At 38.3% G+C, this 19596-nt stretch overlaps 1 protein-coding gene across 3 annotated transcripts in view; it reads right to left on the bottom strand.

The window, feature by feature from the left end:
- Window positions 1-19596, bottom strand: part of LOC130561538 (serine/threonine-protein kinase/endoribonuclease IRE1-like) — a 135522-nt gene that overhangs the window by 26680 nt on the left and 89246 nt on the right. For 2 of the 3 annotated variants that reach the window (XM_057345948.1, XM_057345950.1), the window contains 6 exons: window positions 14804-14894; window positions 14533-14722; window positions 7512-7611; window positions 3822-4021; window positions 3576-3723; window positions 3353-3480 (listed from right to left, as the gene is read on the bottom strand). In XM_057345948.1, coding sequence (XP_057201931.1) covers window positions 3353-3480; window positions 3576-3723; window positions 3822-4021; window positions 7512-7611; window positions 14533-14722; window positions 14804-14894 — 857 coding nt within the window. The remainder of the gene's footprint in view (window positions 1-3352; window positions 3481-3575; window positions 3724-3821; window positions 4022-7511; window positions 7612-14532; window positions 14723-14803; window positions 14895-19596) is intronic. The other variant, XM_057345949.1, reaches the window with a different exon arrangement.

Genomic DNA, 19596 nt, shown 5'->3' with positions numbered 1-19596 from the left:
GAGAATGCAACAGAGACCGGGGCTTACTCCCCCCTGCTGGGAGGCCTTGTAGGCCCTGCAAACTTCGGACACCGGGGTTAAACCCTAAACTCAGCGCTCCAGAAAGACTGCATTCTGAAACCATTTTAACATTTCCATCTCCACACAGAGCTCGCAAGTCTCCGTTTCTATATATAGAATAGCTGCGTTAAGTTTGTGCCTCTTTGTTAAAGATAGTTTTATTGGTGTTCAGAAGTGTTTTTACCTGCTTCGCTGCCATGCTCTCACTCTCTCACTACCTCACTTCTCTCTGTGCTCCCTAGCACGTTTGTGTTTCATGTATTGTTTGTGTTTATGCGATCGCCATTATGTTTACCATGCAGAGTAGTTTTAATAAACAACCATATATTCACTTGTGATGGGTTTTCTGTGCTCAACGCTCACATATACTTGGTCACTCAAACTGTGTTTCGATCTATGCTACAGCTCTAAATACTGTTTGGTAAAGTCGCATTACTTATTGTCATGAGATAAAGTTAAAGTGTATAATATCATTGATGTATTTGCTGGACGAATACATACAAGTATTTTTATTACTATACTGCTAATCAGAAACAGTAAAATATGTATACTTAATGACGATTATTATACGTATTTTCATTTGAGCTAAACTAATTCCCTGACTGAAATTAATGTTTTAAATAGGTCATTTCATGGATGTGATCTTGATAGATCTGGTGGAGAATCATATTTGGTGAGCTAAGCTCATCATTATTTAACCATGCAGCTAAAACCGCTACAGCAGTCTGGTTGGAGATAATGGCGTTTAACAGGTAGCCCCGAACTGTGTTTGCATCTGGTGGAATGTAACCATGACAGCAGTAAATTCCTGAGGCAGACAGAAGGTCCTACATTTAACAGTGAGGTACTCCAGGTCAGGCGAACAATGACTATAAAAATGCAAAGCACACCTCCTTTGTCTTACCGGAATTTTTGTTTCTGTCCCATCGGAATGTTGCACGTCCAGCTAGCTCCATAGCGGCGTCAGGTATGAACAGATTCAGCCACGTCTCTGTTATCATAAGTATGCAACAGTGCTTTGTGGTGTTGTTCATGGCTATCTGCAGTTGTAATTCATCCCTTTTGTTGACGAGTGATCTGGCGTTAGTGAGAAATACACTAGGAAGAGGTGGTTTGTGTGGTTGATCCTTTGGCCTAGCTAGCAGGCCTGAAAGGCAACCCCGTTTTTGCTTCCTGTGTCTCCGCCGCTTGCTAGGGGTGATAACAATCCATGGAGAGCCTGGAGTCCTGGCTAGTTCCTCCGGTATGTTGTGCTACTTCGCCTGACTATTTTCGACAATTACGAATAAACACATACACAAACAGAAAGCACCTAACGGGAGAGAATAGAGCGCTGTGCGCGCCGCCATCTTGGATCAAGCACGTTATTTCCCTCAGTCCATACGCATCTGCGTTACTGTTCTGTCATTTGGTGTAAGATTTATTTAGTTGGGCAGAGTGAGAGTGTGAGAGAGCCTGAAAGCATGTGCGTGAGGGAGAGCAATTCGGAGCTCATGATGGAGCAGACCACTGATATTAATACGCTCTAGTGTTAGGAGAGGGACCATGCATGCTCAGACACCCAATTGCATCATTGAGGCACTGCTTTAGCCCCGCCCAAAAAATCCTGAACACAGAATTGGTGAAAAACTGTTTAAAATTTTAACTCCACTATTCAGTACTACATAGTTCACAGTCTTTATAACGTGTAAATTCCTGGAATTCTCTTCACACAGACTTTAAGAAAAACTGTAGTTTATTTGAAGTTAATGTTATTTGTTTTGATTATTAGAACGGTTTTCTTCTCTCATTGTATGTTTGTTCTAAAAAGTTTGTGTTCATTTTTATTGGCAAAAAATCTCAAAAGATTCTAAAATCTGTGGCCGGCATGTCCCAGAAATGTAAACATCTGTAAATAAAAACAGTATGACTGTACTATATTTCAATATCTACATTTGTTTTTCTTCTTTATAATATTATTATCGTGTTATATTTCGTTTTACTTTTCTTTTGACTGCATAATTCCTATCATGTCTGTACTTTCTTCTACTATGTCTGTACTTCTGCGTTAGAAGCTCCTTTCACCAAGACAAAGCAAGGCAATAAAGCAATACAATGAAGTTTTTCCTGTTAGCACAATCTTATCACCATTATTTAACACATATGTGTTGAATCTGCTTAAAAACAATAAGCCTAATCAATAAAATTATAAATGATTGATTAATCAAAATTGATGACATGCCTGTCCAACAACCAACCTAACTAACCAACCTGGAAGTAGGGCTGGGAATCGATTCCAAAAAGAATCGATTCATCGATTCCGAGGCGTTGAGAACGGAGAGTCGATTCCAAAGGTTAAAAAAAGAATCGACTCCTCTTTAAGAGCCTTCATAAGCACAAGCCCCGCCCCTTAGGCGATGTCATCGGTCAACTAAATCACATTAGTTTCTTGTCTAAAACCATACAGACAACAGAAAAAAACTGATGGATGAAGTCTAGAGCTGTGGAATGACAAAGCTTTTGCTTTTATGCATGCAAAATATTTTGTTTGCACACACAATACAGGTATAATTACATGTATTTAACAAATCATACAAGTACGTTTGTCTTTTCAGACAGACAGTAAACGGTCCGTCATCTCTTATTCTCTACCAATGAGCTCAGTATGTGCGTGAAGAGAATTAAATGTATATAAAGCAACATATTTACTTGGACATCTGTTTAAAGCTGTTAAAGCTGGACAGAACTTTTTCAACACCTGTCTGCACTACTTGCATTTAACATTAAATGAGAAGATTAGAAAGAGCAATAGCAAAAAACGTGTATGAATCTATTAGTTAGTAAAGAGAAATAGAGCTACTTAGTACCTGATCTCTAGAGATCTGTCTGTCATTTACACAGTATTCTTACATATTTTTAATACAATTTACGGATTATCGATCTGTCTATCTATATTCTTCAAGTATTTTTGTGTACACTGCTGAATAACTTTAAACATAGTTAATAGTAATTTGACCTGTGCTTTATTTTGAAAACAGCAAAATTAGGTAAATTAGATTAATGATAAATTATTATTAATGATACATTGGAATTGCAGGACAAGATCGACATATTTGTTTAAAGTTTTTGTAATTAATTATGTAAAAAATGTAGACATTTTTAATGCAATACAATTTTCTAATAATACATTAAAATCTGTAGTAAACCACGGAATTGAGCAGGAATCGAAAAACAGCAGCTAGGAATCGATTCTTTCGATTCCCAAACCAAGAATTGGAATCGACTCCAAAAAATTCAGATCGAACAGCCCTACCTGGAAGAACTGCAGCTGTTTTTCCAGACTCCAGAAGAAGGGATGTTTCAGCACTCTCTCCGCTGATGGCCTTTTCTCTTGGTCCATACTCAACATTTTTTCGATCAGGTTTCGGGCCACAATGCCGTCTGCACAAGACAATATGCAATCCCTACAATTAAATGTCTTGTCCCATATCGAACAGTTGTGCTTTTGAGTCAGAATGGTTGTGTGGTGGTGCTACCATGTGTGTTGTGCTGTAAGTGGTCCAGAGAGTATGCTCCTAATAGAATATTTGCTTGCCGCTGCAAGGACTTTCCAAAGGGGTGATGTCCCTCAGATACCACATAGTAAAATACACAGCCTGCAGAGAAGATGTCTACCATGCATGTCTGCAATATTGAAGAGAAGTATAACTGTGAGCATGGAGTATATATATGTCATGACAAAACAATAAAAACTGAAAGCCAGTATGTATTTAATCTCTTACGGGGTTTTGCTTTGCATCTTCACTGAGCACTTCAGGGGCAATCCAGCCCTCAGTGCCAGGGACCCCTGACCTCCGACTGAAACTGTGTCTACCCACTGCTAGCTTCTTACACAGGCCGAAGTCCGAGATCATGGCCTTTACTCGGCCATGTGAGTTTGGCATTGATACCAGAATGTTGTGTGGCTTTAGATCTCTGTGAACTATCAATGCATGAGAGACCAAGTGTCAATAGACACGTTTACATGCAACCAAATAATCCACTTGTAATCAGATTGATGACTCAATCGGGCTGAAAAGCCTTCATGTAAACACCTTCATCAATCCGACTGAGGTCAATACGATTGAAAATGTGATCGGATTGAAAGGGGTGGTGTAGACTGAAAGCACTCCGATCAGGAGGAAAAAATTATGCATGTAACCGCTTGAATCAGAGTATTTTCTTAAATTGTATTTAAAAATACCTTGTGGACATGTGCAGTGCAGTGTTGCATATGTCTTATACATTTTATGTTTATGTCAAATGTTAAAAAAACATGAAACTCACCACAAGAGCCCGTTTTATCCATTCAGAGGCACGCGCATATTTAAGGGATTGGGGACACGCGCTGTATGTTCTGCCGGGCTCGTGTGTGTTCTTTTATAACATTACATAAAGCAAAGAGAGAACATGGTTTTATTCGACAACTTCGTTTTCATTCCAAATGTTAAAATACGAACTATATTGACATCACACATCCATCCAAAGACGAAGTTTGAAGTGAAGTGCGCAGTGTTGCTAGGTCCCGCTTACGTTTAAAATACATGGACGATCGGGATGTTTTTTTAATGGTTCTCGTGGTTGTTTCTTTCCTGCAGGTTAAAAGAGGAATTATCTTGTTCATTAAATGTTGATATTTGGGATATGCGGGGTCATTTGGGCTAGTTTTTGGATCGTGTTGAATAGCCATTGGACTGGATATGTTACGCGAATTTGGCAACCCTGGCTGTGCGACTGCGCAGAAGTTTTGTTCAGAATATATTTCATGTACAGTCGAGGCCAAAAGTTTTGAGAATGACACAAATATTAATTTTCACCAAGTCTACTGCTTCAGTGATTTTTATATGTTTTTGTCAGATGTTACTATTGTATACTGAAGTATAATTACAAGCATTTCATAAGTGTCAAAGGCTTTTATTGACAATTACATTAAGTTTACGCAAAGACTCAATATTTGCAGTGTTGACCCTTCTTTTTCTTTTTGGATGGTTGGGAGAAGTTGCTCTCTGAGGATGTTTTTATACCATTCTTTGTTTATGGCTGTGTTCTTAGGCAAAATTGTGAGTGAGCCCACTCCCTTGGCTGAGAAGCAACCCCACACTTGAATGGTCTCAGGATGCTTTACTGTTGGCATGGCACAGGACTAATTGTAGCGCTCACCTTTTCTTCTCCGGACGCCCCAAACAATCGGAAAGGGGATTCATCAGAGAAAATGACTTTACCCCAGTCCTCAGCTGTCCAATCCCTGTACCTTTTGCAGAATATCAGTCTGTCCTTGATGTTTTTCCTAGAGAGAAGTGGCTTCTTTGCTGCCCTTCTTGACACCAGGCCATCCTCAAAAAGTCTTTGCCTCAAAGTGCGCGCAGATGCACTCACAACAGCCTGCAGCCATTCCTGAGCAAGCTCTGCACTGGTGGTGCCCCGATCTGCTGAATCAACTGTAGAAGACGATCATGGCGCTTGCTGGACTTTTTTGGGCGCCCTGAAGCCTTCTTCACAACAATTGAACCTCTCTCCTTGAAGTTTCTGATGATCCAATAAATGGTTGATGTAGGTGCAATCTTACTAGCAGCAATAGCCTTGCCTGTGAATCCCTTTTTTTGCAAAGCAATGATGACTGCACATGTTTCCTTGCAGGTAACCATGGTTAACAGAGGAAGAAGAATGATTTCCAGCACCACCCTCCTTTTAAAGCTTCCAGTCTGTTACTCTACAGCAGTGGTCGCCAACCCGTCGATCGCGATCGACTGGTCGATCTTTGAGACGTAACCTGTCGATCCCCGAAAGTAGGCAAATGGGAAAATTAATAGACAAATATATTGTGCCTGATTAATGTTCAGTTTTGCAAGCGCATCTCTCTTTCTCTTCATTCAGCAGTTGTATGTTTTTAAGTTCTGCATGACTCTTTTCATGGCTGTGTAAATAAGGATTCCCAGCGTGAGTTTTTAATGCGACCGTTATTATTAATCACATTTCATTGTGATGCGCGACTGCGCGTGATCACTCTTCAGTGTTTCTAATGTCGGTGGTCAGTGATCACATGCAAAATGACTCGCGCATGCAGTGGCGTAACTGTCATTTGGAGGTCACTTGACTGTTGCGGTGCATTACACTTAAAAACAGCTTATTCATATGACATTTTTATGTCACTTGTTCGTTGGTGGACGCGTGTTTGTGCTTTGACACTGGATGCGCAAGCAAGCGCGGATGATGCACGCATTTCATACTGTATGCGTATCTGGAGTCGCGGCTCTCTGTCTTCAGTGAATATAACTTATATATAATGAGTGTGAGCAAAGGGAGATGGTGAGAAAGCGGCGCATCCTGCGTTTTCGAGGAATTGTAGATGTTAATGGCCCATGAACAATACACACCTTCCGCAAGCATTTCTTAATTTCTTTCAAAAAGTGTCCCACCCGCCAATTACGCCTATGCTCGCATGTATTTTAAAGTTGAGCTTCTGAAAGACAACATCAGTCTCTTCTTCACAAAGTTGTAATTGTGAATGATCTGTGGGTTTGTCAGTGATGGTAAACTGCACAGTTTTCATTACTATCTTATGCGGGAGATGACGTCCCTGCTGACATCCTATTTATGTTTTCAATTAGCCTAATATGAAAGACCATTCCATTTACATTGTAATAACTATCTGTTTCACAAAATAGCTAAAGGTCTGACAAAGACATTATTAGACGGGTAAAAGTAAATAGATAAATGATTTAAAATGAATCATTGACGTTGTTATTACTAGGGCCTATTTATAACATTTCCATCTATATACTGTATTTACTTAATAAAAGTAAACCAAATAAATGAATCGTAAATAACAAATCTTTATACAGTAAATACCTCAATAATTAGGGTCTTGTTAAACTAATTCTTAACCTCGTTTTAATGTCAAGCTGTGAATTAAAGTCCTTGAACTGGTGTTTGAATTGGTGTTTTTTACCTCATTTATGGCACATTGAATGTTACAGAGTTTGCTTAGTTGCATCTGAAAAGTGGAACAAAGAATTTCAGGTAAGGAATGGAATGTACATGTTTTTTTTTGGACTAAGTTCATTTTCATGGCAAAGAGGTACTTCACAATATAATTCAATTCATCTGATCACTCTTCATAACATTCTGGAGTATATGCAATTCGCCATCATAAAAACTGAGGCAGCAGACTTTGTGAAAATTAATATTTGTGTCATTCTCAAAACTTTTGACCACGACTGTACATGTAAACAAGCTTTTGAATCGTATTGCAGCATGTAGGGGACATGCAAACAGAACTAAAATGATCTGCAAACATATTGAATTCATTCGGATTGACAAAAATGGGTACATGTAAACATAGCCATTAACAAAATATCAAAACATATGCGTGCATAAACACTCATCTTTTAGCAAGAATAACACTTCATTAAATTATAATTTATAATGGTTACCTATATTAAGGGAATGTAAATGGGCCAGTCCAGACATTGTCTGCTCCAGCAGTGTCACAGGCTCCAAACCATAGCGGTTAAAATCCTTTCGCTCAACAAACTTAAAAAGAAAGAAAGTTACAAACTAAATTATATTGTAATAAACTCTATTAAAGGATTGTAAAGGAAAGACAATATAATGATATTATTATTAAAGTGGAATTGCAACATCCAGTCAAGTTAACATTATTTGTTACAGGGGTTTCCACTCCCAACCAAAATTAATATAAGAAACCAGATTAATGACACCATTTAAAAAAATAAAGACGCCTTATTATAGGTTTTGTAGCAAGGGTGTCGCCATCTTGCAGTAACGCTGACGGTGACTTAACGGGGTTGGTTGCCTTGCCTGAGTTCACCAGTCACAATGGGAGAGACACTGTTAAATACAAGACAGTGAAGGACATATTGAGAAAGATAATGACTAAGACCGTGAAACATGGAAACTGTAAAGCCACAGGCATCAGAAGACAAACGGAGAGCACTAACATTGTTCCTGTAAAATGAGATTCACGGTGTTTAAGGCCCGGTTATACTTGACTTTCCGCGTCCGTGTCCATCTCGTGTACAAACGCGTCCGCACAGCTTCATGCGCATAGTCATCACGGATTAAGCGCGGACGTCTGAGTTCAACACATGCGCAATACAAATGAGTGTGTGCTCTACCAGACCGTCAGAGGACAGCACTGAGTCGTCATTTACAGACCCACTGCAAATTAATTATTGAGGAAGTGTTTTCGCCATTGCAAATGGACAGCGGCACTGAAAGCGCCCTCGGATAGGCAATGAGCAGCAGAGCGTGTGTGCAGAGTAGAAAGGTGTGCCACTCGTCTGCATGTTTACACGGACCACACATTCACGTGTGCTCCATTTAAGCACACAGACGCACACTGACCAAGTGAACACCCGGCAACATCATTGCTCCGCTCATAAACCGTTCACGCACATCTATAAAAGCAAGATCACTTTAATAACAACATTAACGGTTTCAGATATTTAACCGCTTCACATATAACATATTTGTGCCACGTTTTTTGTTAAAGCCGCCATCCACGGGGTATCGCCGTGTATTTGTGATCATCAGCTGCTAATAGGGAGACGCGCTGGATAATACACAGCCACACAATTCATCTTACTTACATTATGTGTTTATTCATGTCTTTCCTCCCCTGCATCATCTTCAAGTGATAGCGCGTCGGTTTTATTCCATTACACAAACGCCTGAACCCTAAATAGTGCCACCTATTATTAAACACATCAACAATATACCAAACTGTTTCTTGCACATTTTATTGTGTATAGTATAGTGTTATCATTGCTCAGTTCATGCTGCATCAAACCGCTATTCCTGCCTGTCTGGCGAAATATACGACAGGGTCTTAATCAAAATTTACGGATAAAATGGTTAAATGTCTTTAAAGTATACCTGTTATGCATCAATTATAGTAATTCATTTAAATGTGAAATTTAATGCATTTATTAAAATATGTCTAGGTTGGTAAACTTCTATAAAAGACAGTAACACTTTTTATTAATTTCTCGTTTTTCTAAATGTAAATATTTCCTCTGATGCCCCGTGGCTTTACAATTTTCATGTTTCACAGTCTGTCTGTCCTGTATTTAAAAGTGTCTCTCCCATTGTATCTGATGACCTCAGGCAAGGCAACCAAGCCATCACCGTCAGCGGTACTGCACGATGGCGGCGCCCTTGCTACAAAATCTACAACAAGGCATCTTTTTATCTTTTAAATGGTAACATTAATCTGGCTTACTATAAATTTTTGATTGGAGTGGAAACCCCTTTAATAAAGAATGTTAACTTGACTGGATGCTTCATTTTCGCTTTAATGGGATAGTACACCCAAAAATTACATTTGTCACCATCCAGTTGTTACAAACCAGTATACATTTCTTTGTTCTGTTAAACACGGAGAAAGATATTTGAAAGAATGTTAGCAATTTTCAATTCTGGGACATCATTCATTGTGTGATTGTTTTTAATTGTGCTTTATAAATAAATTGAGATTGAGATCATTCACTACCATAGCAAAAAATACTGCATATTTTTGTTCAATTTAACCCAAAACTAGATGTTTTGGAGATTTTAGAAAAGCAAACAGTTCTGAGGGACGTTTGACTACCCTTTTCATTTTTCCTACTATGGTAGTCAATGATCTAGATCAAAGTTAAAAATTGCTAACATTCTTCCAAATATCTTCCTTTCTGTTCATCAGAACAATGAAATTAATACAGTGTTGGAACAACTTCAGGGTGAGTAAATGATGACAGGATTTTCATTTTGGGGTGAACTATGCCCTTTAAATTGGCTTTACGCTGTAACTAGTTGACATAAAAACTCACTTTAAACAAACAAACATGCACTATTCTATAAAAAAGAGAAAATGTGAATTATTGCTAAATTATCAGAGTTAAAATATAAACAACATGAACATGTAATTAAAATGTAAAATAAAAATATTCCATTTGAATTCCATCTTTTCATATTACGGAAATAAAAACTAAGTATTTGGAAGTCCTATTTATCTACAGATCTGGCCATTAAAAATGTGCGAGAAAGAGAACATGATCTTCCACCATGCCGTATTGACGCGACAAGACCGTTAGGTGGCAATCGTGTCACAATCACTGATTCTGCTGCTGTAAAGAACAGGAGACGCAGCTGCATGTGTCAGGATGAAAGGGCCAATCATCACTTTACCTTATGTTACAAATATATTTGACAGCTAAAGGAGTACTGTATGAGAACCCCAGACTCAACTCTGTGCCTATTTAACAACACTGTAAACAAATTAATTTTGATTGATGTTATTTAAAAGCTAAGGGTCAGATATTGGACCATTGTTTTACTGTAAAAGTTTTTAGAAAGTTTATAACTTCATTGAACTTTAATGGAGGCCAGCTGGTGAATTACAGTATTGGCCTACTGTACTGTACACTGTATGTGGTTAACGCAGCGGCTTCCTATCAGTCGGCAATGGTTCGATACCCGCTCGGCAGGCAAAGTTTATTTTTCAAAAATGAAGTTGTAGTATTATGAGAATAAATGCATATGCTTAGAGCAAAGTATATTATTCAATTTGTATTCTATCTTTAAGCTGCAGTAATTATAAAGAAAACCTGCATAAGCCAAATGTAGCAATATTTAGGCTATTTATTTGTTCTTTTTTATTTAATGAACATGAAGAGAAAAAAGAATATAAAACTCAACAAGCAGTATCAGCTTATTCCATCCATTTGTCTGTTTAATTATTTTACTTTACAATTAATATACAGTAAACATGCAGTTTAATTTCAGTATAGCTAGATCTATAGAAGGTATTTATTTCTTGGCCTTTATTTGTTTAAACCCCTCCATAATTTAAGTCAGTTTTTTTGTGAATGTTTGTAATGAAAATGTGTCCTTTTAAATAACAACTGCCAATAATTAGGATCATGGGCGTCGGAAGCACAAAAAATGTGACTGCAAAAATGACAGCATTTTAGCAGCGGCTTCAGTGGCGCAGTGAGTAAGATGTCTGACTGTTAGTTTTATCAAAACTAAAACAAGTAATGTTAGTTTTATCAACCAAGTTCGAATCCACTTTTCTACATTTTCACATATCATACCGTACAGGCATTTATTTTTCAACAACGTACGGGAACATTTTCATTTTATTTTTTGCATGTTTTCCCAACGCATGATCTCACAGCATGCCATTGTCAAGTTCAGTCATATAAAATATTTTCCCAAAAACAAAATAGTTGACAGTGAAAATGCTGGGTGGCTAGTGTAACAGAGACCTGTGACAGAGAGCTGTGCAAGTAAACCTGACTCCCTGACTTCCACTCCAACGACAAACGCTTAGCCTCCTCGTTAGAGCACTCGTCTCCCATGCCGGACAGATGCTGGTTTAAGAGCAGGTAGAGTAGGACTTATTAGTCATTTTGGAAAACCACTAGCCACAGTATCAAGCCCTGTTTATAGGTATACGTTTATAATTTGTTAACTTTATTAGTCATTATATTTATTAAAGTTGAATAATTTATAGCATTTATTGGTAATGTTAGGTATAATTATTGACACCCCACCACAAACCTCACTAATTTTCAAACCCTGTCTACGGCCATGAAAGGGCTAAACTTAGCTAATACTGGAGTCATGGGGATTCATGTGTTAAAACCTTTTATATAGTCTATGGTTAAAACTGCCCAGGTTAACTACATTTTGGTACATGTTTGTTAGTTAATGTATTAATTAAAACCTGAAAGTAAAACTTACCAAATTGGACCCTGGAGTTCTTCTGAGTATTTGTAATGAGCAGCTGAATTCCGTAATTCATTTATTATTTATTTATTTATTGCCAGACACCTAGTTGTTTGGAATTTGCTTAGTGCGCTCATACACAATAATAACAAACATTAGGATACATAAATACATACACATACATAAATCCAACTGTAGATATTTGCCCTATCAATTATAAACAGTGAAATGTAGATGCAAAAATACCAGAGGAGTTAAGAGCATGAACATCCTACAATAAGTTCTCTTCAGAAAACGTTTAGACTTAGTTTTAATTGCTCTAAGGCGCCTGCCTGAAGGAAGAGGCTTAAAGAGGTGTCTGGCTGGATGTAAGGGATCTTTCAAGATTGTTAAACCTTTTTTCTGCATACATGAGACATAAATCTCATCAATAGCGCGAAGATCACAGCCAATAATTTTAGAAGCAGCCCGAATAATATTAGAAGCAGCCCGAATAATGTGGTATAGTGTATACATAGTGTATAAATAGTGAATAAATAGTGGTCCTCCGATTACACATTTGACCATTCGTATGCAGAGTGGGGCATTCACATAAACATTGGAGTTAGAGCAAGTATTTGAACCTCATAATTAAACAATACATGTGAGGGAAACGACAAAAAGGTTTCAAAAAATTACTTTTTGAGAAAAAGAACCAACCCTTCCACAAGGCTGGCTACGGTCCTGATATATTACACAACAATGGCTTCGAATAATATAGTCTTTTTGAACGGAGAAGTTCGTTACGGCGATCCCTTCTCGCCTTCCAGTCACGGGATGTGAGGTCATGAAATTTCCTACCAACCATTTCTGTTACTGTTTGCCGCAGGTTGTTAGGTAAGGCATTTTTCCCCTTTGAGCCATCAAAGTTTATAGAGCCTACCCAGTCTTGGTAAATGTTGTGTGGAATTAGATTCTTAAACAAAAGCAGCAAAGCGTTCTGGCCTCTCTCTCCTGTCTGGCCCCGCTGAATCTTGGTACAGTTAAGTAAACCTTTATTTAATGTAGATTTAAGACTAATCTTTGTTGGTGCAACCCACACTTAATCTTTAGGTGTCGTCACATTCTTTGTTGTAGCGGCTTCACAACATTCCACACTGACAGGTAAGGTTGGGCCTGTATCTTCTCATCAATAGACACCCAGTTGGGCCTGTATCTTCCCAGGTGTGAATCACTCATGACCATTGACACAAAGTTAAGACTAAGTTAAATCTGTATATTTTTTCATGTGAATATGTGGGCAGAATTGGTTTTTAAAACTTTTTTGTAACTAGCTATTAATGACGCATTTAAATGCGTATCAGAGCCTTCATTTTAAGTTTGTTTTGTTTACTTTTTTGTTTCTGTTGTAAAATGTAAAACAAATAAAAATACTAAATTACAGTGTGTACATGGCCATTGTATCCTGTGTTTTAAATACAAATGGTAATGCAGCCATACATAAGAACGAATTTGATCTTGTAAAGCAGACTGCCCATATTAGCTAATATAACATACATAGGGGCTTAACACTCGAGTGATTATGATATTACGATTATTTTACATGTTCTTGTTGAGGAAATGCAAGCATTATGCTCGGATGAATGTCGGCTCAATGTTTGTGAATAATAACTCCGTCTGAGGAATCTGCGCAAACTCTGCAAAAGGCGTTTTTTGTGATAAACATTAATCAAAGAAACTTCAAAGTTCTGTGAATCTAGAAGCTGAGACATTCCCATCTCCATTTTATTGTGTGCGCTCAAGATGCATTCACTGCATTTACAGCTCCTTCTGCAATCAAATAATGTCAATCCATCTTTGATGCATTGAAATTTAAATAATAAAATATTGATATTCATAATTTAATTAAGTAATTGTTAACATAAATGTATGTAGCTTTAGATCATTACACTTTTCCGTTTTATGTCTGCATTTCGCGCTTCCGTCTGTGTTTTCCGCATCGCGGCAATAAGAAACCAATACAGTATGGTTTCGCATGGCTCCAGTGAAATTATTATTATGCCACTTTGATATGATATAGTTTTCGTAAAACCTACCATTTTCTTAACTTTAGCTTATGAAAAGATTTCAGCACAGAAAGAAGAACCCAGCTAAAAGTCAGAAGTTTCTTGCCTTGTACCAAACTGACCTGATTTTTGCTTTAATACAATTATGAATACAACATCTTAAAGGTAGGATTATGATATGCCATTTAGAGCAATACACACATATTTTTGTCATTTTTATGGCTATAAAAACTTTGACGCCTTAAATCTCATAATTCTGTGACTTTAACCGCGACATCACAGGTGGGGTCACAATTATTAAAACAATTTAATTTAGTTTAATTAAAAAATCTAATTAAAAAACGAAAATATTATAATTAACTACAGGTTCCCATGTTATTTTAGATCCAGCTAAATAACTAAGTTGAGGCCTAAAACAAGTCGATGTGCCACCTGGTGGATCTTCTGGGAAGTGTAACAGTTTTTTATTCTATCAAACAAGATCCTGCATGAAAAAACACGCATTTTTAAAGGCCAGATCTGTAGGTATGCTGCATGATGGAAACATCGTGCAAGGAATCCTAATAGATCATAATGGATCATGTGCTGCTGAAGCGTTTAAAGATGGGATTGTGTTACCATATCAATGCCATTCAAGTAGACTGCATGCGCTGTCGTGTGGTGTCTGTCATACCTCTTGAAGTGTGGCGCTGCAGAGCTCTATAGCGATATACTGAAACTGTCTGTCTCGCTCCGTGCAGAAGTATCGAATCACATTGGGATGCTCGTCTGACTCCCGCAGCAGCTGAACCTCTCGATCTGCAAAGCTGAAGCATTCTGGGAGAATTCTCTTTACAGCCACTGGACGGTTGTCAAACTGACCCCTGTACACATAAAGAGAAGCCTTTAGAGACAACAAAATTAAATAATGCCAGAAATTAAACAAGTCACTCTTTGTCACCTGCCTGTACACAATAGTTCCCTCAGCACCATGTCCAAGAACATCTTTGGGGTTAAATGTGATGTTCACAATACTGACAGTGTTGCACTCCTCTTCTGAAAACAAAACAAAACAACAATCAATCAACCAAACAAAGCAAAAAAGGCAGAAGTAAAAAAAATGACACAATTAATGCAAGTACTAGCATGAGTAAACACATCAAAACACAAAAAGACACCATTTAATGTTTTTTTCACAACATCTTCATAACTTTGGTTGAATCTAAAAAGGCTTACATAAAACATCTTTAGCAGCATTATAATCCAGTAATGTCATCAGATGCCAGTACCGAAGTACTGAATTCATTATTATGGTATTAAATAATATAATAATAATATATATATGAACTAACTATATTTACTAAGGATTTTTGTTCAATGACTGTAATAAACATCCCACACTGTTTTGGCATTGATATCCGAACACAGTTTTATAAAATATATTCTCTAGCATATATTATATGCTATATTATATTATATTATAATAAAATAATTTGCGCGAGGAGTGCAAATCAGATCATACATTCATAATGGCTCTACATACCTTTATTATGATATGGCACATCACTCAGAAATTCAGACGAGCTCACACTGCTAAATCTTCCATGCCAAGCATTCACAATATAACATCCATTTGCACTTTAAGTCAAATTTAAGTCAAGGTTTATTTAATAATTCTGTTGCACCAAATTGTAAACCTTGTTTAAAAATAATCAGGTTTATATTTAAGATATCATTTGATCTATGTTTTAATTTTTACAGTAAATCTAGATTAACTTTAATTCTGTTGCTCCATTATTTTAAACTCTTGATTTATCTCTCAGGTTTAAATGATAAAACATATTTGTACTAAAATGTGTGGGAAAATGATCAGAAACAGACACATAAGTGTCATGTCATTGTATATTGTAAATAAAAATGGAAATAAATAAAATACCTCAGAGGGCACGCCGGTTTGATAAACTGGGTGGTCGGCTGTGAAGCGTCAAGTTCAAGATGCCCTGCTTTCTTATCCAATACATACATGCACAATGTCTGTGATTAAATGGGAAAAGACCGACATCCATTTTAGAGGGACCAGTGACACCAATATTGTTGGCTCTCTGTCTAAATTGTGGTCCCGTCTTGAACAGGCGCACCTCAGCAGGTGGTTCTACCACGAACAGCCCCAGACCACGACCCCCGGAAACGCAATCACCTACTGGGGCTGTTCCCGGCGGCGTCGACGGCAGAGGTTCACCCGCTCGTGATTCCTGTACTGCAGACATATCTTCTCTCTTAAACTGCGTTCAGGGTCGGATTATCCAATGGGCATTATGGGCACAGGCCCAGGGGCCCATGCACCCTTTTAGCCCCCAAGCAATTAGAAAAAAATTCACATAACAGCGTTTATGCCATATTCATTCTGCCGTGCGCTTCTCCGGCCCGCGCAATAGGAGGTGCACACACAAAACACTGTTTCTAAATTAGGAAGTCTGTCTTTACGAGCCCTCCAGCAGCTTTTGATTAGAAGAAGAGCATAGCGACAAATCTAGCGACTTCTTGGATAAACCTTAGCTTTCATTCAGTGGGAAAATGTCACCAGTGCTGTCCCGCGAGCGCGAGGTCTCTCTTTCCCGGCAGGAAGAAGCAGCACCGTACGACAGGTAACTCGTGAATAAATTGAGTACAAAACAGCGTTTCCAACAACCTGTCACTGTTATCAACTGTTTGGATATATAAATATGAACAAAGTTCGTCAGTAAATGGGAACGCTCAATTATTGGTGGGAACGCTCAATTATTGTCAGCTCCAGTCGTGAGCTGCAGGATAATGATGCGGCTCAACTGTCATATCCGTACGCTGCCATATCCCTCAAGGCTTGTGAAATGTGTTTAAGGATGATCAGACTGATCAAATAATTATATTATTATTATAATTATATTATATTTAAATAGAAAAAATAAAGTTTATTTTACATGCACGAGCTGTTTATTTCCTTTTTACATGACAGTGCAACACTGTTGCTGTTTAGTTAAGTTACACCGGCAAGTCAATCATGGCGGACAAAATTAATCACAGATGACAATTTAAATACAGGTTAAAGTTTTAATCCACGATTAGTTAATTTCTGTTTAAAATTAAGTGGTGCAACATAATTTGAATTAGAATAAAACTAGGATCAACAAACCCTAGATTAGCTCTAAATTTAAAAATCTGACTAATGTACAATATTTATTTAAGATTTTGTGTGCAATTATGTCTGTATAGCAGCTCAGCTCAGTTGTCAGTGACTACATGAGGTGTCACAACATACAGTGGCAAGAAAAAGTATGTGAACATTTTGGAATTTCATGGTTTTCTGAATAAATTTGTCATAAATTGTGATCTGATCTTCATCTATGTCAAGCGTATTGACAAATAAAATGTGTCTAAAATAATAACACAACTTTTTTTGATCTTTCATGAGAACAACCAAAAAAAACTTGTAGTGCTTGTGGAAAAAGTATGTGAACCCTGAGTTAATGACCTCAAAAAAGCTAATTGGAGTCAGGTTTTAGCACACCTGGAGTCTCGTTAAGATAATAAGTTTGGAGGTGTAGACTACAGCTACTTTGGCTGATAAAAACCCCTCAAACTTTTGGAGTTTGCTCTGCACAAGAAGAACACGCTTATGTGAGCCATGCCTCGCCAAAAAGAGCTTTCAGAGGATCTACGATCAAGAATTGTTGATTTACATAAAGCTGGCAAGGGTTACAAAGTTATTTCAAAGACTTTAGAAATTCACCAGTCTACAGTTAGGCAAACAATCTACAAATGGAGACACTTTGGGACTGTTGCTACTCTACCAAGAAGTGGTCGCACAGTCAAAATGACACCAAGAGCACAACAAAGACTCATCAATGAGGTAAAGAAACAACCCCGAATGACAGCCAAAGATTTGAAGGCATCATTGGAACTTGCTAACATCTCTGTTCATGAGTCTACAATACGTAAAACACTGAACAAACAGGGTATCCACGGCAGGACACCACGAAGGAAGCCACTGCTTACTGAAAAGAACATTGCTCCACGCCTGAAGTTTGCAAAAGAGCACATTGACACTCCACAGCGGTATTGGCAAAATGTTTTGTGGACTGATGAAGCTAAGATTGAACTATTTGGAAAAAACACACAGCACTACATCTGGCGTAGAAAGGGCACGGCATATCATCATGAAAACATCATCCCAACTGTAAAGTATGGTGGAGGAAACATCATGATTTGGGCCTGCTTTGCTGCATCAGGTCCTGGCCAGCTTGGAATCATTGAGAGGAAGATGAATTCCCAAGTATATCAGACAATTCTTCAGGATAATGTGAGAATGTCTGTACGTCAGCTGAAATTGTGTAGAAGGTGGGTGACGCAACAGGACAATGACCCAAAACACCGGAGCAAGTCCACAACAGAATGGCTTCAGAAAAACAAAATCCACCTTTTGGTTTGGCCAAGTCAGAGCCCAGACCTCAACCCAATAAAGATGCTATGGATTGACTTGAAGAGGGCCATACACATGAGACGTCCAAAGAATATGACAGAGCTAAAGCAGTTCTGCCAGGAAGAATGGGCTAAAATTCCTCCTCAACGATGTGCAGGTCTGATCCACAGCTACAGGAAGCGCCTGGTTGAGGTTATTGCTGCCATGTGGGGGGGGGGGGGTCTTTGGGCAGTTTCTGTGCTGGGCATGTACACGGTTCCTGCTTCCTGTTTCCTGCATCGCTGCCGGCGGCTTGTTTGTATCAGTGCGCTTACCACTTCGCTCTAATATTAGTGTATTTTATTATCGTTAATTATTATTGTCGTTGCTAACTTATCCTGATATCTCAATAACCCTGTTCCTGTTATTTACTTGGAAGAGTCTAAACCAAAAGTGATAGTTAACTTAACGCCGTTAGCATAGCAATAGCGTGTTAGCTTGCTTTCTGATCACACTGTGGAATATCATCTTGCCTCTGGTTTGTCTTGTGTGCTAACTGTTTCTCTTTTTAAGCGAGTATACTAGGATCCATCGAGCAACCTTGGTAAGTTGGAATTGCACTTCAAATCCGGTGAGTTATGGCTTCTATTCCTATTATTGTTACTTGCACCTCATGTCATATGTTTAGCTTAGCCTTCTCTGTCAGCTGCGAGGGTTTTATATGCGATAAATGCAGGGAAATAGTTAGGCTGACAGAGAAGATCTTAGAATTAGAGTCTCGCATCCAATCTTTATCTGAGGATAGTAAGAGTTTAACGACGATAGAAAACACTTTGGATGCGAGCAACATTAGCGCACACAGCTCGGTTCCGGTTGAAAATCCTCCGCAGCTGGGAAACTTCGTGACTGTGAGACGGCGTAGTCGCAGGACAAAACATCACTCGACCGTTCCGATTACAGTCTCGAACAGGTTTGCCCCGCTCAGTGACGCACCGACTGAGAAACCTGCTGAAAGTGCCCTAGTTATCGGTGATTCTATTGTTCGGAACGTTAACATAGAGGCACCAGCCACCATAGTCCAATGTTTACCGGGAGCCAGAGCGCCTGACATCAAGTCAAATTTAAATGTGCTGGCTAAGGCTAATCGTAAATTCAGTAAGATTGTCATTCACGTCGGCACAAATGATGTTCGACTCCGTCAATCGGAGATCACAAAAGATAACATTAAAGAGGTGTGTGAGCTCGCAAGCATGATGTCAGACACTGTAATATTCTCTGGCCCCCTCAATGCTTATCGTGGTGATGAGATTTATAGCAGATTAT

The sequence above is a fragment of the Triplophysa rosa genome, linkage group LG11, assembly GCF_024868665.1.
Source record: "Triplophysa rosa linkage group LG11, Trosa_1v2, whole genome shotgun sequence".
NCBI lineage: Eukaryota > Metazoa > Chordata > Actinopteri > Cypriniformes > Nemacheilidae > Triplophysa > Triplophysa rosa.
Note: the sequence above shows the minus strand (reverse complement) of the source record. Positions and strands in the feature narration are given on the sequence as shown.